Source organism: Grus americana, chromosome Z, assembly GCF_028858705.1.
Source record: "Grus americana isolate bGruAme1 chromosome Z, bGruAme1.mat, whole genome shotgun sequence".
NCBI classification, from domain to species: Eukaryota; Metazoa; Chordata; class Aves; order Gruiformes; family Gruidae; genus Grus; species Grus americana.
This window is the reverse complement of record NC_072891.1, coordinates 62,832,610-62,857,108: the sequence shown is the minus strand read 5'-3', so window position 1 is coordinate 62,857,108 and position 24,499 is coordinate 62,832,610. Positions and strand designations below refer to the sequence as shown.

General features: G+C 35.9%; 1 protein-coding gene across 9 annotated transcripts in view; it reads right to left on the bottom strand.

The window, feature by feature from the left end:
• FER (FER tyrosine kinase) overlaps positions 1 to 24,499 on the bottom strand; it is a 186,777-nt gene that overhangs the window by 46,809 nt on the left and 115,469 nt on the right. For all 9 annotated transcript variants that reach the window (XR_008574637.1, XM_054809463.1, XM_054809460.1 and 6 more), the window contains 3 exons: positions 24,349 to 24,464; positions 22,651 to 22,745; positions 4,674 to 4,797 (listed from right to left, as the gene is read on the bottom strand). Coding sequence is in view for 8 of the 9 variants with exons in the window: in XM_054809463.1 (XP_054665438.1) it covers positions 4,674 to 4,797; positions 22,651 to 22,745; positions 24,349 to 24,464 (335 nt within the window). In the remaining variant the exon portion in view is untranslated. The remainder of the gene's footprint in view (positions 1 to 4,673; positions 4,798 to 22,650; positions 22,746 to 24,348; positions 24,465 to 24,499) is intronic.

Genomic DNA, 24,499 nt, shown 5'->3' with positions numbered 1-24,499 from the left:
CCACAGGCTGCTCTCAATCCCTTTATCCCCAGCCTGTGTTGATACCATGGGTTGCACTGACCCAGATGCAGGACCTTGCACTTGGCCTTGTTGAACCTCATGCGGTTCACATTAAATTATTTTAAAAAATAAACTGGTTCTCAATATATTTGTAAAAGCTTTTATGGTAAAAATCAATTTATTTCTCAAGTAAAGCAGCGAAACTGTGTGTAGAATGCTATCAAGGAGTACAGTGGCTAACTGAAAAAAAGAAAAATATTTCTGCTCATTTCAATTAGAACTATATATGCATTACTTGTAGTTAAAGCTACAACACAATTTTTGACACAGAAATATTTTCAAGACCTAACTGTCTCCTTGATTTTGAAAGGTTGTACTACCAAATGATAAAAACATAGGAAATCCTACACATAATTGCTTCACTCAGTACTAAAGTATTTTTCCAATTGAGTTCTACCAGAATTTGAATTATTTTCATTACAAAATGACGGTGGTAAAGAGAGGGGAAAATAAAACAAAGAATAGGTATGTCCAAATTCTCTGAATTGGGTAGCTGCAGCTTCTCTCCTATACTCCCATAGGATTGGTTTGGAAACTAAAAATAAATTATGGACAAATGCATTCATCACATGCAATTCAAATACTGGAAATTACAACCACTCATAAATGCTTACTGAACCAACTGAAATTATCACATCTTCATCCTTATCTTGTGTTTCTAATTAACAGAAAAAATGGAACTATCTAAACAATAGCATATGGTAAAAATGAAAAGCAAGAAATAATTCTTCAACCTCATTTTAATTAAATGGAGATGAAATGTCTACATTATTCTGTGTATGTTCAACCACTCTTTTTATTTCTTTTAATAACATCTTTTCATGCAGCTTTTTTTCCCTTTCCTTTCCTTTAAGCCCACTCATTTCTGCTCTTTAAACAGAACAAAGTAAGAGCAAAGAACAAGTGATATCTGGACGCCAGAGGAGATGAAAATGTAGATGAAATAATCACTGACATGCATTAAGCATTCTAAGCCTGACAAATTTTTACTTTATATTTGCACCTACTGAAACACCATAGCTCACATAAAAATAGAAAGCAAAGAGCAGATTAGTTGTTACACTGGCCCCGTTACAGAAAGGCTAAGTCAAAATATGACTCAAATAGCAATTTCAGAGTGTACAGATTCAGGTAGAATTTTAAAATATAAAGGCTAAATATAGGTAGTGCAGCTACAACTAAAAAGTGTCATTAAAATAATTTTAACAAACTGCTGGGCAACCTTTAGTTTCACATTAACAGCAAGTCAAATGCACATAGTACTAAATTATGGTCACCTAAACTACTAAAAAAACCCATGTGAGGATTCTGAGCAAATCTTTAAAACAACAAAGGGAATACTGCAGGAAAACCACAGCATGAAGCAAAATAATTTTGTTTTGCTGCAACCTACCTAAAAGAAACTATTTCTAATTATATATTACTGTTCCTTCTGAAGTAACAGTAATCAAAGCCTATGGACTTTTAAATAAAATAAAAAACATTCTGTTGCTTAGTCCGTTTTCTCTCTAGTTAATTTTCTCACCTTTTTTTTTTACCTGAAAAACACTTTCAGTTGATGAAGTTTCTGACAAAAAAGAACAAGTTTATTGTTCTTTCAAAAAATTACTATTCTTTTTACCTAATGCTAAATCTTCTTCCCACTATGAATTAAATTGTTCCATTCTAATCTAAATGCTCTCAACATTAAATTTACCCATAACTAATTTGTCTTACTTGACCTAAAAAGGAGGGAACAAGGGCTCCCAAATTCCTTGTATAGACCATGCAGATGCATAGCTGCAGCCGAGTAAGGAGAGGCTGAAACTCCAGTGGGGTTCTGAGTCCTGAACACCGAAGAGCTTGCTTACAAAACACTATACAGTTTGACATTTCCCTGCTAGCCTGCCATTCCCTCGTTTAGCCTATTTGCAGCACAGCACCAAGAGTGTTGCGCCCACCAGTGTGCAACAGGTTCACAGTACCCAGCAAGCAACAGATGCTCTGTGCTTCTGTGGCAAACGGGGTTTCTAGACAAATGTCTCTCCAGCCATCCCCCGGGGTTCCCAGAAATCCTGGGTAAATGCTCAAACTCCTTGAATGGGGAACAGACCTAGAAAAAATTTATGTATGCTAATCCTAACAAAATGCAGTTTAGCCTTTGGTAAAACACATTTTAAAACTTTATGAGTGACTTTCCTAGTGTAAGTATTTGCCAATTAAGCTGTATTAGTAACTCAAAAAAAACCCTACCCAGAAATGCCTCTGTAATTACTGCTATAATCACTGAACTTCGTTGGTTGTCCTGATTCAGAAATTTTCATTACGTTTACCTATCAAGTTCAGAAGAATTACCTCATGAATATAATAGGCATATATTATGGCCAACCACATAAAACTGAAAATAATCTTGAATATCTCAAAAAAATAAGATTGGTAAAATCATACTGGAAATGCGTATTTTGATTTATTAACCTGTGTGTTTCATGAAAGTAAGCAGTTTTCCTGAAGATACTGCTGCTTGCTTGGTTGCACTTTAAAACTGTATTTTTTTCAGTATAGGTCTACTAGGAATTTTGTTTCTGCCTTTAAGGCAAGTGGTAGCTTGCTCCGATAATCTCCTGTGACAATCTGTAATAATAATAATAATAATAAACAAATTGAGTGAAGATTTTGAAAGTTAAAAAGTAAACAGGGGGAATGAATTTTTTCCCTACTTCTACCATAGTATGTGCAATCCAAGCTGTCTCTTCGTATGGTAAGACATTGTTACATATACCTTCTCTCTGAAATATATTCTCTGATTCACTATTAGATTTGTAAACACAGCTTAAGCATAGCTGCTCCTATTCACTGCTAACCACCAGAGATACTCTGAAGCCACATTGTCATGTATGGAAATTAAACAGTACTAATCCACATAGATGAGCAGAGATACCCTTTTTCCAGATTGAAGAAAAAAAAAAATAAAAAGGGGAGGTGGGGAGAAGACTTCTACAGAAAAAAATTGTTTCTAAAATTATTTGTATTTTGCAGGCATCACACTGTCATTTCATGAATAAATACTATATTCTTTTTCAGTAATTAAAATTACCAGCTAAGACATTACACAATACAGTTCTAATAAATTTCAGTTATTTAGCTGTTACTTTCCCCCTTGGTTTTATTTTTCTAAGAACACAGGAGTTCTAAACAGGGACTTCTGATTTAACATTGATGTGACAGTTACAGAAATTATTAAGCTCTAGAGCATTTATGAGGCTAGTGTAAATCACTGATGCTGTTGCTTGCTCTGATGTTGTTATTTTCTTGGCAAACAGAGCCAGGCTGAAACACATTCTGCCACAACAGAATGCTGGGACTTTAATCCTATTTTTCCCCATGGTGCTTGCAATACTTTTCTGGGATTTCCCTAAAGGAATATTCCATAGTTTTATACTGTTATTTTTTTTTTCTTTCAGTGTTTCTTATATATCATGATCTTGCAGAAGTGTTTCAATTAACTTGTGTTTCTGAATAGTTTTCTGAGTTTTGGAAACAGCGTAAGATTCTATTTAAGCTTCCTTAAATCAAGTTGAACACAAAAAAAAGAGGAAAAAATATATAATTGACACAGTAATACTAGAAGATTTTATAAATAGGTTTTGAGCTTACTCTTGTTGGAAGAATGTTTTTGAAGATAAATGTACTGTTTGACCTGCACAATTGCAACTGAACAATTCACTGTTGATAAAAATCTAAAAGAAATGCCACTCAGATCTCAAATAACAACATTCATCAGAATGGTGCTAAATATGAAATGGGCTGATGATGTAAGTGAAGTGGCACACAGTCCACCTACACATGTTCTACAACGCAAAGCAGAAGTCACCAATACTACAAATGAAAACTTGTTCTTCATAATTTTTCTGTGAAGTGGATTATTATCATGTTTATGTCTCATATTTCAGCCATATCATTGTAGCCGGGCATATACTGTGATATTCTGAGAGAAAATTACATGGAAATTAAGTACATTCCCATTGACACAAACCGAGTATAAGCAGTACCATGACAGAGTCAAACTGGAGAAAAAACCACAAAATGGAATAGTGGTAACAGAAATAAGGTACCACAAGAGTACAATGCCTGATAATCTCCTACATTTTAGAGAAAGCAGCCCAGGCAATTAAAATTTCAATATATAGAACTCTATAGTTTTTCTCCCTTTTTTATCAGATAAACCAGTGGATTTTTCTAAAACATGCTTCAAATGTAACTTCTTTGTTGTCCATGTAAGTATGTGTAAATTTCAGGCAGAATATAAGCCCCACAGATTGCTTTTTGCCATGATTCATTGTCACTGTATCAGTTATGCTCCTTATAATTCAAATTATTATGGTGAAAAATCATTATTAACTTATATTAATAGCAACAAACTATATAGATCAAATAATGTAGTACTTATTTTTACCCAAATGAACAGAACAGTTTTAAATTAGACGAACAATAGTGACCTTCTTTCAGAAAAAGTGTAGTCTTTTTTCAAAATTGTAGAGATCACTCCTGTTGATAATAAGCACCATATACACTTAAATAGCTAGCATTTCCAATGATCAAAATCACAATTGTGAGGAAAAAAAAATCTTCCTTACCTATGTATGCAATTTTTAGATTCGAGATACGCCATACCAGAAGCAGCATCTAATGAAAATTTCACCAACTGTTTGGTTTTTAGCTCATCCTTCTTTTTTCTTAAAAAGGACAGGAAATCACCTCCTAGAAAAACAGAGAGATGGACAGTGAGACACAACAGATAGGATACTCACATTTATCTCTCTTGAGGGGTGTAAAACCAAACAAAACACAGCAGTTAGCAGTACTCCTCAACCAATCAGTTTGAGGTTAGCCTAAGAAAAAGGAAGGAACTCACCTTTCAAAATGCACTTTCGCTAATTTCCCTTAAATACTAGGTGCTTGAAAGTGAAAACTGCACAGCATGTTTTTGATATACCTAAAATCTCACCAGTGAATATTAAATACAGATTTATATGAAAATTGTTGCCAAAACCAATGGGTAATTTGTGATAAATGTACTTCTCTGATCACAGAATGGTTACTGTGGGGGTTTATTAAATTGTGAATAAATAGATCAGGCTCTATTAGTTACAAGAGAGTAACTGACTTTTAATTGATCATTTGCAGTGGCGTTTCTCAAATTCTACGCTGATGTGTTGGAAGGGTAACAAAGTGTTTTACTTACTGGGCAATGTTAACTGCATATTTCATAGGATCATAGAATCATAGAATGGTTTGGGTTGGAAGGGACCTCAAAGATCATCTAGTTCCAACCCCCCTGCTACATGCAGGGACACCCTCCACTAGACCACGTTGCCCAAAGCCCCATCCAACCTGGTCTTAAACACTTCCAGGCATGGGGCATCCACAACCTCTCTGGGCAACCTGTTCCAGTGCCTCACCACTCTAACAGTAAAGAATTTCTTTCTAACATCTCATCTAAATCTCCCCTCCTTCAGCTTAAACCCATTACCCCTTGTTCTGTCACTACACTCCCTCATAAACAGTCCCTCTCCAGCTTTCCTGTAGGCCCCTTCAGGTACTGGAAGGCCACAATTAGATCTCCGCGGAGCCTTCTTTTCTCCAGGTTGAACAATCCCAACTCTCTCAGCCTGTCCTCACAGGAGAGGTGCTCCAGCCCTCTGATCAGCTTTGTGGCCCTCCTCTGGACTCTCTCCAACAGCTCCATGTCTCTCCTGTACTGGGGCCCCCAGAGCTGGACGCAGTACTCCACGTGGGGTCTCACAAGACCGGACTAGAGGGGCAGGATCACCTCCCTCGACCTGCTGGCAACTGAAGGCAAAGAACTATTATTGTGATTTTACAGTCTTCTGCTTTGGAGGAACAAAGGTGTCCTCTTGCCTGATGAGGGGAAGGGGTCAGCATGCAAGATTTTCAAAAGGGAATTTGTGTTTGCAAAAATGTTTCTGAAAAACTGATTTAGGACAAAGATAAGCCAGGAAGATATTATACAAACACTCCAATGCCACGTTCTCATTGATATACCTGTATTAAAGACATTTTCCTAAAAAAAAAAAGATATTTTCCTTTCTTCCAGGCAAAGACAAAAAATCATAGTGGAGCTTTCCACATCACACTATTTATTTGATAGTGTGTAGCCAGCCATTGTTCTGGTCTTTCTTTCTTTTTTGTTTGCACTGAATTGACTATAGTGATTCTCTCTTGCAAATAATACACTACTACACAATTTCATACACTGCCTTTCTTAGCAATGTGAAAAGACACTACATATTAAAAATTTTATATGAGATTTTCTTGGGGCGGGCATTTCTATTTGTATTTCATACTGGAAGAAATAAAATAAGATAATATTAAAGAAAAAATTCGGATGTTATAAAGCGTAACTGTAATGCCCTTCAAATATTAAGCTGGAGTAATTGTAAAATGGATTAGCAAGTTAAGTGCCAATTTCTTTGTTTATTCACTTTGCCTGGGATCAGGTTCCTTTTAGTACAAACAACCTGGATATGATGGCTTTATAGGCAGTCCCTTAAGGAAAATCCCCAGAAAATAAACACCTGATAAAATACAGATTAAAACCACTATTTCCATTTTGCTTGATTTTTTTTTTTTTTTTGTAAACACAGTAGTACTACAAGCAAGGCAGAAAACACTGTATTTTCACAGAATTGTCTAATAGTTGAGGTTGGCAGGGACCTCTGAAGGTCATCCATGCCAATCCCCCTGCTCAAAAAGGGCCATCTAGAGCCAGTTGCCCAGAACCATGTCCAGATGGCTTTTGAATCTCTCCAAGGACGGAGACTCCACCATATTTCTGGGCAACCTGTGCCAGCATTTGTTCACCCTCACAGGGAAAAAGTGTTTCCAGAGGTTCAGGAGGAACCTCCTGTGTTGCAGTCTGTGCCCATTGCCTCTGGTCCTGTCACTGAAAAGCGTCTGGCTCCTCCTTCTCTGCACCCTCCTTCAGGTATTTATATACATCGATAAGATCCCCCTGAGCCTTCTCTTCTCCAGGCTGAACATTCTGAGCCCTCTCAGCTTTTCCTCATAGGAGGGATGCTCCAGTTCCTTTATCATCTTGGTGGCCCTTTGCTGGTCTCTCTCCAGTATGTCCATGTCTGTCTTGTACTGGGGAGCCCAGCACTGGATGCAGTACTCCAGGTGTGGCCTCACCAGTGCTGAACAGAGGGGAAGGATCACCTCCCTTGACCTGCTGGCAGTATTTTGTTTAACGCAGCCCAGGATTCTGCATTCTTTGCTGCAAGGGCACGTTGCTGGTTCATGTTCAACCCCGGGTGTCCACCAAGACCCCCAGGTCCCTTTCTGCCAAGCTGCTTTGCAGCTGGGCAGCCCCCAGCCTGTGCTGGTGGCTGGTGAACTGTTGTTCCTCCCCAGGGGCAGGACTTTGCACTTCCCCTTGTTGAACTGCCTGAGGTTCCTGTCAGCCCGTGTCTCCAGCCTGTCCACGTCCCTCTGGATGGCAGCACCACCCTCTGGTGTATCAGCCCCTCCTGCCAGTTTCGTGTCATCAGGAAAGTTGCGGAGGGTGCACTCTGCCCCATCATCCAGATCATTAATGAAGATGTCAAACAGGGTTGGACCCAGTAATGGCCCCTGGGTACATCGCTATTTATCAGCCTTCTATTTTCTTAATACTTTGATTCCAATTAAACAGGTGAATAAAATTATCTGATACATTCTTTCTTCATTTTCAAATTTCTGGCAATTTTTAAAAAGCAGTGCACATAACAGCAAAACACAGTCTGTTTAAAGTGTATATGGTCTATTTTCAATTTGTAAGAGTACCAAAGGGTTTGTATAAACCACATAATCCAAAACTATGGATCATCTAGGTATTTAAAATTAGACTGCCATAACACACTGTTAAATTGCAAGCATGAAAGCAAAGGTGAATGATCTTTTTTACTCACAATGCAGCAAATGCTCTCATGTTGGGCCAACCAGAACCTCTCAGGTGAGCAAGCAAATACTGCATCCTGAGTACACCAACAGTGCTGCTGGCATGCACAAAGCCCATGATGCCCTCTGCTCACAGGCTGGGTAACATAGAGGTGGAAAATCAAGAGCTGACTGGATGCCCTTGACTCTAAATCCAATTTGAAATACCCTCTGTTTTACAGAAGATAGTTACACATATTACATCTCCAAAGTCTGACAGGGTGAATCTTGGGATACTGAATTTTAAATTCTAATGAAACCTTAAAAGAACAGAATACAATTGAAAACTGGACTGGGTAAAAATCACCTTTCCTTTAATCTGACAAGTTACTGACATATTCTAGTAACTGGCAAAAAGTAGGTATTGCCAGACAGAAGGAAGATAAACACTCCATCGAAATATGTGTCATTTCTTACACATGTAAACAGAATTATTCTGGTTACAGCAGACAGTTAACAGTATTTTTTAAGCAATTCCCCCCTCCAACACATACAAACAAGCTGATGAAAATTATTTTTTAATATACTGAGAACTCACTGCTCTGTACATAGGAATCATCTTTTAATTAGTTAAGTATAATTATATGCCTTTATAAATGTGAAAGTCTTCGAATCTTGACAAATTGTGGCATTACTTGAATGAGAACAGTAAATTAAGGAAGCTTACAGAAAAAACCCCATATAACACCATCCTAAAAAAACCCCTACTCTCAATCGACCAATGTTCCAATAATGAAAATTGAGAATTTCTAACAACTTACTGCAAGAACCAAAAAGACAGATAAGCTCAGTTTGATGTACTACAAAAAGATGCCTTCTCACACAACCATACTAAAAATGAAGGAACAAGTCCCAAGTAAGAAAGGTTTATTTATAAAAGGTGGTGTAACAACATCAGTGTGAGTCTAAAGTCATATTCCTCACAATTCATATAAACTCTTTATACAAAGGAGTTACTGCTCTCCACAATCAACAGTAAAAAATCTGTTCTCAAATAACAAGCTACTAAAGGTAACAAGGTATCAGAAGAAACGCTAACCACATCCATTACAAAATTCGGAAATAACACATGTTGTAAATTTGTTTCTAATAAGTTCAGGCAATCAGATTAAGATCCTAATTTTCATCAGTTCATTTCTGAGCAGGATTAAAAGCTGCTTAGTTCCTTACACCAGAACTTGTCAAACTCGCGGAGGACAGCCCTGTAACTTCCCACTGCAATCATACCATCAGGAAGTGATTTAGACTTGCTAATTTTCAGTGTTTGGCATGTACTGTAAGAACTTCTGGAGTTTTGAGCAAAATCAGCACAGTATACCTTGAGCTGTATACAGTGTAGTTTATACCTATCATCAAAACACAATTTTGGTAAAATTATCTTGATCTGTCTCAGAGTCTCAATAGCAAAAACAGTCAGCAAAGGTATGTCTTCACTAGCAGTTCTGTTTTCTTCTATCTGTCCTTACACAGAGATGACAAAATTATCTTTTAAATACCCTGTTTAATATTGATTTGAAAGCACTGTTAGTTGCAGACAAAATAAAAGAGCAAAGTGATATACATCTCATTCTGTACAAGATACGTCATTTTAGGTTAAATCTGATTATCCTCATCATTGTGATATCAACATAGGCTTAAGTGTCTGTCCTTTAAATAACAGAAATACTCTTTTAGGTAAATTCTGACTTTTAACATCTACTGTGGCCAATGTTCCAGCTATTCACCTTCATGGGAAAGCATCCACATGAATATCTTCAAAGCTGAGTTAAGAGGATTTCACTGCAAAACCTTCAGTGTAGAACTGTGGCTACGTATCTTTATGTGCTTCTTAAAACAAGTTTAAATACAAAAAAGCCCTAATTCACTATTTGCAGCACGCAGTGTCAGAGCGTTATGTCCAATATAATAGCTGTTGATAAAAATGAAATAAACAGGCCAATTAGACTAAGGAACAACTGAAACAAACTACATGACTACGTAATAGTAACTAATGCTTTCTCTTATATGTGGAATTTCCACCGTATTCTACACAGCTACCAGTTATTCCAGCACACAACACTACCAGGAAATGAGATTTGTTCCAACCACTCTAAGTACTACAGAAGTAATTATACCATTACAGTATTATCACCAAGCAGAAATTGACTGCCTGGTTTCGGTTTACAGAAGGATCAATAACAGTACTGGAGTTCTGCCTAATACGATAGAATTATTTTACTAAGTAGATGACAAAATGTAGTACATAAGCAGAAGCTGCATGAGACAACCTGCTGTAATTAGATTCATCAAAACAGCCCTTCATGAATTTAACTTTGAATGTGAACTATTTCTTATTATATGTAGAAATTTTAAGAGAATGAAAATAGTACATATCAGCATCTTGAAGTACTGGCCATAGTTTATAGCATAAACTTTATGCTGTATGTTAAGTAGTATTTTATGGTAATATAACAGTTCACTTAATGGCGCACACAAAAGTAAGCTAATGTTTTGCAAGAGAAAAGCACCTATCTGTGATCTATGAGAAGAAATCAAAATACAAGAAACAGCAATGAAATATGTTAAACCACTTTACAAAATATTTAATTATGGCAATCTTTGACTTTAATGGCATTAATAATCAACTATGAGTACATACTTCAGTGTTTTCCTGAGCTGGTGCCCAAAATGGTACCTACCTATTTGTTCTAGGCACTCTTGGCATTATTCTGATAAGTGGTGTTGATACTGAACGTAACTAAAATGCAGTTTTGAAATTATTGTAGGAAATCGCCTACTTATTGTTATCTAGATCTATGGACATAAATTATTTATATACTTCTCCATATAGTATCACACCATTTTAATAATTTTATAAATAATTATAGTGTTTTCACATAATAGCAAATATTAAATATTAATATTAAAACAGCTCTGTTAAGCAGCAGTTTGTTTAAAGAGTGCACTTAATTCTTCTTACATTTATACACACATTATTAATCATGCAGATGCAGCATGCTTCTGGCTACACCACTCAATGGGCACCTAACACAGAGGGGCTCCATGATTCAATATTCATAATTATTTTATAACCTATTATAATATTATTGCAATGACCTTTATCTGCACCTGTAAGTATTTATAAATTTGAGGATTTATATGGTCAGTCTTTTGACTAACGTACAGAAATTTAGAGTTTCTTTATTGCCCAGTATCTTAATCCCGTACATATAATCACAAAACCATATCCAAACACAGCTACTTAAACCTACAAATTTAAAAGAGTAAACAAGCATCTGTAGCAATTCTAGTAGAAAGTTTTTTAAGAAAGTAAGCAGATATTTGACATACAATTAAAAAGTGTAAGGGTTTAGAAATGCTGAAGCACTCATTTTCATTCAAATAGTATGCCTTCACTTTTCAACTAATGGAACATTTGTGTCTAATGCAGTGCTTTCCCTTTTTTATTTTATTTTACATAGAAGTGGTAACAGAAACTGTAAATAAACCCAAGGTTTTTCAACTGCCTACAGAGTACTATTGCAAAATCCAGCTAAAACTTCAATTTCCCTGTTAAGTAAAGCAAATAAAAGTTGCTATAATCACGCAAAGTTTTGCCATAGTAATATTAACAATGGTAGTAATGAAGTACAAGTGGAAATGCCTGTATGTGAAAACAAAAGATGAAAGAAAAAACCAAGAGTTAAAAGAATGGTGTGCATTGAGAGCCAAGGACGTGATTAGCTGGATCAAACAGGTAAACACAGAGAATAGGTTGCTTGCACCAGGACCGTGACACGGATGAATTTTTGGCAGAAGACCTTTTGATGAGACCACAACGGAGATGACGCATTAGCACAAAATAACTACACTACAATAAAATGAAGATGAGAAGAAGGTTACAACACATTATATATGCTATTTCACTTCCTTTTAATGGGATGACAAACTATACACACACGACATTCAAAATGAGGAAAACATTAACAATGGTCAGCAACCTTGCCTTATATTTAAGGTGGATCTAATAAGCTAGAGTGTTAAACCAATGATCCTACTACATTAACTACTTATTCCCAAATGGCATAAAAGCCTGTCCAAAACCCAGTCTGTCATCATCTGTCAAGAAGAAACCAGAAATCATAGTGAGACACCAGCAGCCAGCATCCCTTGTCCTCTGTGCTGCACAAAATAATCCTACCCAGACTACTTGGACTCTGTTTTGCTATCGTGGCTATGAAGATATAGGACCCATGAGTGGGTAGATGCAACCTACTTCAGAAATTAACTAAAAGGAAAATCGTCTTCCCCCAGGAAGTCTTTCATTCAGTTTTGTTTCATTAACTCCTATAACTGAATATGCTTAAAAAACAATAATCACTAGCCTTGAAAAGGATTCCAAATTAGGAAGTAGTGATAGCCCATGTGAAACAGAACATACATGAAGAACAGGGTTTTTTTAATCTAAAGAAAAACAATGAACATTTTTTAAATGCAGATACATTAAATAACAGATACTTTTATTTAAAAGTTGTTCCAGGTAAAGCAAAAATAATAACATGAAGAAATATAAACAAATAAAACTAAATAAGATGCATATAGAAGTTCTTGCAGCCACCAAAACACCTTGCTTATTTTTTGTGTTTGGTTGGCTTTAGTTGGTTTTTAAACAGACTTTCTAGTTTCATGTACTTGCTGATTTATTTTTGTACAATCTTGATACAAAATACAGTACCATCAAAGCCTAAAATATTTGAAAAGATAAAAGTCAAACTCTAGTCTCAATATTACAATAAAAGACAAATGTATAGTGGGGCTTTGGTCTTGTTTTATCAAATAGAGAAGCTCTGAGGTGAAAGAAATTCTTAATTACCCCCACCTACACCCCAACAAAGGAATCTGACTGTTCCCCCTCTTCTCTTAATATCCTCACAGCTGGAGAACATGCAGCAAATAGGAAGGCAGAAGCACATATGAATGTACAAGACTAAGAAGGAGGGAAGGGAGGAAGAAGAGATGGAGTCTGTATGTGTGTGTGTCCGTGTGTACTACAAGAGGGCTGGGGAGGAGAGGGTGAAGTTGGACATATATCGAGAGAAGGAATCCATGGCGGGGAGTGTCTGCTTCATAAGGTGATGTGCCCAACCTGAGGGAAGGTGGCAGAGACAGAAGCATGGCACGCTGCAGAGAAGTAGAAACAAAGAAAAATGGCAGCTGGAAGCTTAGCTAAGTGCATGAAGAAAGGATAAAGTAAGAGAGAGATAAAAACTAGAGAAACAGACAGGGGTCATAACTGTGTGAAAAGAAACGGTAGAGTAGACAGAAAGTGGCTTTAGCAACAGCTGGGTATGGAGCCAGATAACTTATTTGACTAAAGTTTATCTTCCAGAGAAAAAAAGAACTGAATCGAAAACAAAGCCAGACAGTCACTATCACTGTTAAAAATCTGCACCTTATCTCTAATTTGAATTTGTCTAGAATTTGACTTTTTTTTTGTTGTTGTTGCATTGATTTTTGACAACATGCATGAAAGACTCAGGATGTGACTCCCAGATGGGACACAGATCTGAAATTTCCTGGCAAAAGTCATCTACTGAGGATGGACAATACAACCAACGGGGCAGATGAGGCAAAGCTTTGTTAAAGTTTTAAGGGATCTCTAAAGAGAAGCAAATGGAAAAAAACCCTGAATGATTTCTATAGAGATGTCACTGTCTGCAGAAGCAGGAAATAGAAAAAAAGCTCACCATACAAAGTAGAAAACACAGCAGCTGAATCACATAATGTGAAACTAAAAGTTAACATTTTTTTCAGCATGAATCAACGTTCCAGGTCTGTGTATGAAATCAGCTGCACCTCACAGACAGCAGCACTAACCTTAGGCTCAGGTAAGCCCCAGCATACATGTACTTCAGCTACCCTTAGCGTCAGCTCTCCTTTATTCAAGACAGTAATTAATTTAGCACAAAAGCTCAGATAATACGGATATTGTATCATATCAACAAATAAATTATACATACTTCAGTCTCAGCACTGAGACTTTGGTTATAAACAGGCTTGTTGGCTTCAATGCAACTAACAGCAGAAATACGTGGAGTCAGCTTTGATTTGGTGCTGTACCCTGAAGTATCACTACATACAGAAAATATGAGTAATTCCACAAAAGTCAGTTAAGATTTAGTAGGTTGTACCAGCTCTACCTCAGCACCAGCTACAATGGATCTATAGATATTTCTCTACTTTATGCCATGTAGCTCTCTTTTCCAACAAAGGCCAAAAAGAGGGCCTGATAGGTCTGGCAGAATACTGGGCTTTACTTGCAAATGCTTCTGACCTAACACACCCCGTGGAAGTAAAAAGTGCAGTAACATACAGAAAGTAGCAATGGAGTCACCTGAGTTTCAGAAGACATGGAGTGAGTAAGCCAAGCTGGACCAAAGCCAACTGCAGGTAACATATCATGAACAGGGTGCAACCCAGAGATTGGGTTAAGAATGGCTTATCAGATCCTGTTATGGGCACTACAGAAATGGCTATGCTCTTTCTGAACATGCCTGGGAGCCAGTGTAGCTGAAATCAAGCAGTGCTGCACCTGAGCTAATAAAACCTGTCACCTCTGAATTGCTTCTGCATCAATGGCATAGGCAATTTGCATCCCAAATGATTCAGTACAAATCTGAACAGGTTACCTTATCCAGTTGCAAAGATGGATGTTACGACCTTGCCGAACTCCACCTTGAAAGCGAGCTACGTATGGCTAGATATAAGCTGAACATACATAGTTGCAACTTAATTCAGACAACCTTCCCACACTATTAGATTACTGGATATTTTCATAGCTGTTTATATACACAAACATAGCGCAACCTGTTTCCAGCTGCAACTGTTCAGCAAATCTACTCTAATGTATGTCAGCATGAGCCTAAATAAAACAAGGAACACAAAATCTGTGCCCTGTTAAGTAGGAGGCTGCTTTTTTTGCAACCATGTATCCATTATCAAATAGGAATTCTATGGTGGTATCAGGAATGCACACCAGTATTCCTGAGAAATGTCTACAATGCATTTAGTATTAGAGTGAAAAATGTCCAGAAATGCACACTGGGGAGGGGGTGTGGGAGTCATACTCGGAGTGGATCACTGATAGACTAAATAAGGCTGATGGCCACAGAGCGGATTTGGAGATGAGAAACAACTCCTTGAAAACTATTCAGAACTGTATAAGAATCTAGTACAGAAAGATTGAATTTTCATAGAATCATAGAATCATTAATGTTGGAAAAGACCTCTTAGATCATCAAGTCCAACCATCAACCCTACACCACCATGCCTACTAAACCATGTCCCAAAGTACCAGGTCTACATGTTTTTTGAACACCTCCAGGGATGGTGATTCCACCACCTCTCTGGGCAGCCTGTTCCAATGCCTGACCACTGTTTCAGTGAAGAAATTTCTCCTAATATCCAATTTAAACCTCCCCTGATGCAACTTGAGGCCATTTCCTCTCATCCTATTGTCCTATTTTCATAGTATCGTAATATATAATATACTTATAATATATTATCATAATATATATGATAGAGGAAGCTAAATTAAGACTCAAAAGACAAGCCAGATTCTTGAACTGCCTATTTTTGAATGCCTGACTTAGCAAAAAGAAAATTCTTTCAAAATATTTCTGGGGATGTAATTTTAACTATGTTGATTATAAAATGTTTAAATATATAGAAACCTGAAACAGAAAATAGGCTACCAGCTTATGATTAAGCACTCCAACAGCTAAAAGGAGTAGGTCACAAAAAATGTGAATACAGGCTTCCTTCTACTCCGTTGAGTGAACCGTTGGACCATATAAAGACGTTTGCATCTACTGTCAATGAGACAAATCCTTCCAGAAAGAGCTGGTGCTGGTGTGATGACAGTGCTTATCTTGACAACCTGTGCACACTCTTTTTGCTGGAAGGAAAGAGGCACCTTCAAAGGTTCTACAAGATAAACTGTTGAAATAGTTACATGAAGTGGTAACTGTACCACAGGATTACATATCTATCTTCAAAATGCCCCGTTCTAGAACACTCAGTTCCTACATCTAAATTAAATTCTCATTTCAGGGCAAGCTAAAATTCAAGTAAATTGAAATGAACATAGAGAAGGAAAAGAAACAATTTTGTGGCTTGGGATTGCTTTTTGCATCTTACAGTTTAGATTTTACTTTGGTTTTCCTTTAAAACTAGGAAGAACAAAAACATTCAAAGTTTAAAGGGACACCTGCAATTTGTTTTTGATTATATGGGAGATTACATGATAAATTAAGAGCAGATGAAAACACAGTTAAGTGATCCCGAGTGTTTCAGTGAATTAAAATCCCTTATTCTCAAAACAGAAATACCATAATGAGACCCATGATCACTAAGAGAGAAGTTGGGACCAGGCAGGTAATAGTGAGGAAGGGTAAAAGAGAAGGGTATTCTAGTTTCTTCTTCTCCTGTCTTTTTCCATGAAAAGATGCTGAGTTTACTCTGAAAGGAGAAAAGAAGAGGAAGCAGGTTTTGTCAACCCCTTCACCATTTTCCTGACAATCTTCTCTATACCCCATCAAAATCCAGCATCCATTTGTCTCAGGTTACAGTCTGGACTCTGGCCAGCTTACAAATAATGCTAGCAGTATTCCAGGCAGTCTCTCTGATCATCATCTAAATTTGCTAAAAATGAGCTGTTATGAAAACTCCTTATGCCCTGTGCAGCCTTAAGAGACACTGGCAAATTATTCTTTTCCTGTTCTGAATACCAAAGCAGCTCCTCATAATTACTTCCCTTTCTTCAGTTTTAAGGTCAACAACACAGGATAAAGCACCAAAAATCCCACTGGGAAAACAGGCACAGAGCAAAGAAAAATTAATAAATTAACGTGGAAAAATGGGTAAAATGCTTTATTTTTTAGATTGATGTGGCATCACAATACTATAAACCATACTTTTACACAAAGTTCTGCTACTCCTCGTATTGGAAACCATCCCTGACAAAGGCTTATCTACATAATAAAAATTCCTGTGGTGAAGGCTACAGACTGCATTCACAGTCTCAAATATGCAGCAACCCTCACTGAACAATTTTAAGACTAATATCCCACCTTTACTACATTACTTTCCAGTTAGGTTAGCCAAATCTATATGCCAATACAAACTCAAGGCTCTATACTAACATCAAGCATTTGACAGATCTCAACATATAAGGTTTCTTTTCCTGATATTCATTAGCAGTTCTCACTTTAACTTCTTCTGTCTTTCTTACGATAAACTGAGTACTTAAAATGTATCACAACAGATTACTAAAAAGTTACTGTATTAAGTTATGAAGTAATCCAGTATTCATATATTTAGATGAGAAGATATCGGAGAAAAACTCCATCAAATACCACCTTTGCAACAAACCTTATCAATCCATCTTAGCTGACATTTCATTATAAAGTACTAAGAAAAAAATGAAGAATATTACAAAGAAAATAACTTATAGCAATGTATATGATTATCAGAGTTCTTCCTAATACTAACAGGTACCAGTAGTCTAATATTTCTAAGCAGAATTTTTGAAAAGTATGAAAATCTTGGGCAGTATACATCAACTTGAGAGTTATACTCTGCTTTCCCTGGAGCAATCTGCATAATTCCTACTCCTTCAATGCAGGATTTAAAATTCACCGCATGATACTGCAATTACAGTAAGATTTATTTCATGGTATTGTAAAATAAAACCTGCCTTTTTGGCATGGAGTTCTTATTAGCTGTGTGCTAACAAAGCATCTGAAATCTGTTCTTGGGCAGTGGAGACAGAAGAAACTGGCAGTCAAATACTGTTTTTCTCAATTCATTAGCCTCACCGGACTCAGAATCAGTAGGGACACTATACGCCCTGTATTCTCTCCAAGTATTGCTGCAAGGTAAAGCTCGGGGTCATAAACCAAGTTTACAGACTCCTTATCTGAGTAACAGCTTACTGTTTAAACACAGTCCTCCACTGGATGCATCCCACTTACTATGCATGTGCTATGCAGATGATCAGCAAATGCTCAACAAATTAGATGGCGTAGCTCACTGTGCAGAGAACTCTACAAGAAATTACACTGATTATGGATCTCACATCCTGTGCTGTGTGGCTCAAGATACCACACCACGTGCCAAGGGAGCTGAGATTACATGAGTGTCTGTATCTAGAAACCAGCACATCTGACTTAACACAAGAGTGCAGAGCGCATGCGCACATACGTTGCTGAGGCCCATTCTAAATTAAAAGTACTAATACAATGCGAAGAGTAGAAGCTAGCAATATGAAATCAGAAACTATAAGCAAAGGACACAGCACAATAAAAGTCCAATTTCTATTAGGAACACAAATGCATGCAAAAAAACAGCATATAAATGCATGGGTGTTGCGCTCCTGAAATTTTCTTTCTTTTTAAGTCTTAATATTTTCAAACTGGTAACTACAGTTGTCATAAAGAGTCATAACTACCAAACAAAAAGAGGAAATCTCTATGAGTTCTCATTAACAAAATGTTTTAATACAAAGATCATTTTCAAATACAGTTGTTTTCTCAGTTGTCTACTAAAAAATTCACAGAAAAAACCTACACCACCGTAAAATTCAGGTTAATTTTTATTACATGGTAGTTTAGAAGCCACACAGCAACTTCAGCATTGGATCCTTGAAAGGATGTGGACACTAGTTCTTTTTAGCTGGTATTTCAATGTAATTTAGGTAAAAAAGAATAAAATCAATTATTTGCAAGAGTGCTTTAGAGGTTATTACAAATTTATCCATTATGCAATCACAAATCAACATTTAAAAACCATCTGCTTTGCTAAACTGCTTTTTCACAGCAGCTAGGTAGCATAACTGAAGCCTGTAAAAAAGATTTATCTATAGATTTCTGTTAACTTACAAATATAAAAAATGTTTATAAGAAAAAATATTTAGAACTCATTGATTCAATTTCAATGGCTATCTTGGCAATTTTGGGAAGGTGAGGAGAGGAGAGGGACAACAATTTGCTTGGGATTTCAAAAATCATTAATTTTATTTTTGGTAACTCTCATCATAAATTCATGAATGGCAGTTTTACGTCACATCTCTTCTATACATGTAACTTTCCATGTATGTATGGAGGACCTTGTTGCTGCTACATACATTTTAGCTTCTATTTTTATATAGCAGGGAATATTTTAATTAGTTTATTTTTTTATTGATTAGAAGAGTAGCTTTTAGAAAGCAATAATAAATTTAAGCTATACAATAAATAAATACTGTCCAACACAAAATAGAAGCAGATATCTCCCAAATAACACTCTTTAGAATACTGATTGGGGGTTTCTTATCAGAAGGTAGCTACTACAACTCATTGAGATTTTTATCTGTGGTATGTGTGTCACAAAGAATAAAAACCAATTGGCAGAATACGCTCTTCTGTATTCAGAGAAACTATTTATTATATGTCTTTACTTGGGCAATAGCACCAGTTGCTTACCTAAAAACAGAAGAACTCAGCTCTTTAAAAATATTCCACTAGCTTCATTCCTATATTAAAATGTATGTTGTCCCATATACATTCTTTAAATGTAAGAAAGAAGCTTATCTTGTGATGGTCATTGGACATATTTTATTAGACAACTGTAAAACACATCTTTGTTAAAATATATTTTATGATCTCTGAGTCCTCAGAAGAAACTGTCTTTCACCAGTTTACTGGAGTCTCTTAACTTGATATAAGAATTATGCACAAATTAATTTTTAAAAATCATTAAGACTCTCAGTCATATGTTTTCAATCTAGTTGGTAAAGCATCCTAAGTCCATGTCATCATCAATGGTACATACCATCATAAAAATATGGTTACAGTAACAAAAAAACTCCAACTTCTATCTTTTCAGGCCTTCTCCCTTCTCAATTTAAAGGACTCCTTTTTTCAGTAAATGTTGTCCGGCAAGCCAGAAGGATTAGAGTAACCTCATCCCAACCAAGTCTAGAAGATGCCATATTCTGCTTAAAGGATGTTCCTCCCCTTCTCATGGGAGGAATCCCTTAAAGAAAAGTTATATAATGCACATATGCATTACATTAAGGTATTTCCCTCATTTCTTGACAGGTGGTGGATTGAGAAAAAGATAACCAAGTTTTTCTGTACTGAAGTAATCTATGATGGATTGACACTGGGTGGACATATACAGTGAGATCACTATGACCAACAGCAAGTAAGTGAATAGTAAGTAAATGATGGCCCTTTCCCATTAACATATAGAATTCCTTATCTACCTTTTCACTTTGGTTATGTTATCCACAACATGCTCTTCGACCTTATTTATTATTTCAATTAATCCTTGCCATGTCACCCATCTTAAAATTTCTTTATCAATGTGATTCTTACTTTAGGACACATCACATCACACAAACCAAGAAAAGGGATGTACCTACAAAGGATAATTGTCTTTGACAACTTGCTTTATTTCTCTGTTATCTATTGGCAACATCTGGGTTATTTTTGCATGTAACAATGGATGCACAGATGCTTAAATATGCATCTGCCACCTTCTCTATTGTTTTCACTGATGTCTATATCCAGATGCATAGTTTTTAATCCCATTTACATTTGCAACAAACGAAAAAGATTTCTCTGCAGAGACAGTTTATGACAGAATCACTAACAGAGTAGCACCGCTCTACATAAAGTGCTAAGTTTCAAGATAAAATTTTAATACCTGCACAAACTAAGAATCTGAATTGAAATCTGAATCTGGAATGAAAAGCAGAATTAGCCACTACTGAGCCACACCATAGCAGCCTCAAAAGACATAGTATGTGTATAGCCTACATGTATCTCGGATATAAAAAAAGTAGAAAAAATGCAAACATTAAGCAGAACTCAGAAAACACAGGAGAAATTCAACATTTTATGGAGATGTTTCTAATTTTTTCCTCAGGAAAAAAACTGTCAGACATTTATTAATTACACACCTTCTCAGCCATACATTTACAGAATACAATTATAAGCTAAAACGTGCTATTTTTAGTTATTAAAAAGAGTATCAGAGTTAAACAGCTTAAACACCTTCAAGTGTAAACATGTTTACGATAAAACACAGACAAAGCAGGTACTGAGAAAGTTAAGTGTTGATCACCAGTCAACAAGCCTACCACTATTCTGTTCTACAAAGGGCAGCATTAAATACCAAATCAGAACACTAATAATTATTATTTTAGGTAATCTCATCCAAACTTGCCATTAGAAAACAGAAAACCAGTAACATCAGAATCACTGCTTCTCTGAACTGATGTAATTAAGTGTTTTGTCCTTCCTCTGCCAACTTCTTCAGAGTTGGTATCCTTATTATTTCTAGCTGATTTTGTTAGTCTCATTGTGTGGTAGCCAAAGTATAAAAGAACATGGAAAGGTGTGATGGCTTGAACATAGTACAGTGTTTATGAGGGCAGGCAAGCAAGGAAGCTATCCAGAGGACATACAGACCAGCAAAACAGGATAAAAATTAAGAAGTTTCTTGCAAATTTAAAGCCAAGAGACAGAAGTAGTTTTGGATAGACTTGGACTGCAAAATAGGCATGGGAATCAGAGAAAGATTCTCGCTAATTCCTCCTTGAATTGTATTAGTAGATTTCAACAACTTGTCCTGGGCTCTGAAAACCCTGAACCAGAATGAAAAAGGTGTCGAAAGATCAGGATTTATTTTTATCTTCAGAGGTGTCTGGAGAAGCCAGTTACCAAAGTATGCCTTAAACCCCAGGACACTGCTTTTAGTCTCTATTTTAATAAAATTAATCATACGTACAAATATAATAATCTAATATAATCTAATTGAATAAAGGCAGAAAATTCCAATAGTTCAAAGATTTCATCAGTACTCTTGTACTAGAGCCAGTACTCAAGAATTATAAACAATCTAAGTCTGTATGAATGAAATGGTTCTTAAAACAGCTTGCTGTATAATTTTGAAGACAAATCCAGTGATATATGAAACAAATACAATGTTGCATATTAAGGCTAGCAAACCCACACATTTTCCAGCTGCTGAGAAAATCAACGAAGAGGTAAAATTGCCCAAAAGCTGTTATCATCATTCCAGCCATTGCTGAATAATATGAACTCAAGATTATAAAAATAAATCACGAGCAACCCATAAACTGAACAATATATTTTGGTAAAGGAAAAAACTCTTATATTACCAAAGATGACCCAAATCTGACTCATTAAAATTGAAAAATTGAAAAACTGAAAGTCATGAAGTTGCTTTAAATACAAGCATCTTAACATTCACTCTTTTTATAATTCTATTGTTAATGGAAGTACCATGTAATATCTCACCAGGAGGAAAATGAAGATAGAGCTGACATACATTTCAGCGAATTCTGTTGCCTTGAATAGCTACAGAAAAACTCACAACAGATCTGTGGATCTCACTCCACTCGAAAGCTGGCAGAATCTAATATTTCCAAAGATTTGCAACACAGGTGACTTTTGAGATCAGTCATAAGAATGCAGATAAAGACAAATAGAAAACAACATATTTTATGTTACAGAAACAATACCTATGAAAATATGCTGCAAAAAAAAAAGGAAAAAAAATTACCTGGAACAAGTTCCATAACAATATAAATAGGCTGTCGTTGTGTGCAAACTCCTATAAGTTTTACAATATTAGGATGATCATACTGTTTGAGTATTCTGCAAAACACACAGTAAGTTTATTATATTAGTAAACTTCATTGTACAAACTGATTAAATATTATAGGAAAATATCTTGAACCCTTAATGTTATTTTAATGGTACATGTCATTACTGTTATCATAAAAAAACCCAATATAACAGATCGATCATCATTCTCTTTGAAACAGAGGGCATACTGATTCACTAATAAATCAAGACTGAACACTATATTATTCTTATTGTAATTTTACCATTTGTCTACATAACATTTGTTTCTATAACTGAAAAATGGCCTGACAGGTTTGCAGTTTCTCAAGAACCCTTGTAATTAAATAGCATTTCAGTGGTGGACCAGAAGCAGAGCTACATGAAAAAAGCAGGCACAGCATGCCTCTACACTTCCCTGCTGCACTTTTCAAATGCACACTCATTCCAATTTTACTTTAAGAGATTAATTAATACAATAAGTTTTAAAAGAATATAAGGATAGCAATTTTAATTTTGTGGATTAAACAAAAACATTTACATCTTCCTACACAATACTTCAATAAGAATGTTTGCAGTCTAAAACAGTATGGTATGATTTATGAGTGAAATGAAGGGCAAGGAAGATTTCTAGAGACCTTGTAACCTAAATGTTTCCTCTACTATTTGCTGACTAAAAGTACCTCCTCTTTTTCCCTTTTTGGCTATGATCAAGAGATCAAATACTAATCTACTAGTATACACATATTTAGTGAAAAATAGCATGTCTTTTTTTTTTTTTCCAGACTAACACTGCTCCATTAGTAACAGGCTGCTTAACAAATGAAACATCTCTGCAGTTGTCAAGTTATGAGCTGTTTAAAATTATTCGATAGATATGGTGGCTGATCTTCACTGTCTAAATGTAGATAGTATCTTTTACTTTTCCATATTGATCATACTAGTTTGGGAGTAAAAATGAAAACATGTGAAGCTTCATAGCAAGAAGGAGCAAGTTAATTTAAACAATTGTGAAATTATCTCAATACACCCCTCTACCTTGAAGTTTCAAAACCTACTTATCTACATCAGTCTATATTCAGAATATTTGGAATATTGTGGCATGATTGTAATTTGAAAAATAAGTATGCAATCACATGCTGCTTGACACAGCATAAATATCTCTACTGGAGTGAACTCTTCTTACAAAAAGAAAATTACCAAATGGGGTCTATAAGGTAGCCACATTTGATCAGCTCCATTAGTCAGGCATGTAAGCTAGGATTTATGACTGTTATAATCATACTTAAATTAAGAGCATTTTTCAGTCTTATCCCAATCCTCATGGCACATCTAAGAAGAAGTTCTAAATATAAGCACTTACAACAACAAAATTGTGTTTCACAGGCACAGCTTGCTTTGCTGAAGAGGTAGTTTCAGCAAGTGCAGTTGCTACTGCATTCACGTTAAAAATGCCTATGTTTAGTTACCAGGGCAACAGTTGTGGAATGTACTGAGGGAGAGAAAAGAAGGAAAAAGTTTGACCACTGCTTCTTGAAATTTTTCTGAAGGTCAGATATTGTAAATCCATCTAGTAATAAAACTTGAAAAAAACTTCACAAGAAGTACATATTTCAATTAAATTTAGAGAACCTACCTGGCTTCTGACAGAAATTTTATTTTCAATTCCTGAGGAAGATCTTCTTTACAAGTTTTTACAGCAACGGGAGTTTTATCCTTTAACGTTCCCTTGTACACCTCACCAAAATTACCCTGAAATCAGAAAAAAAAATCTTCACAAATCTCCA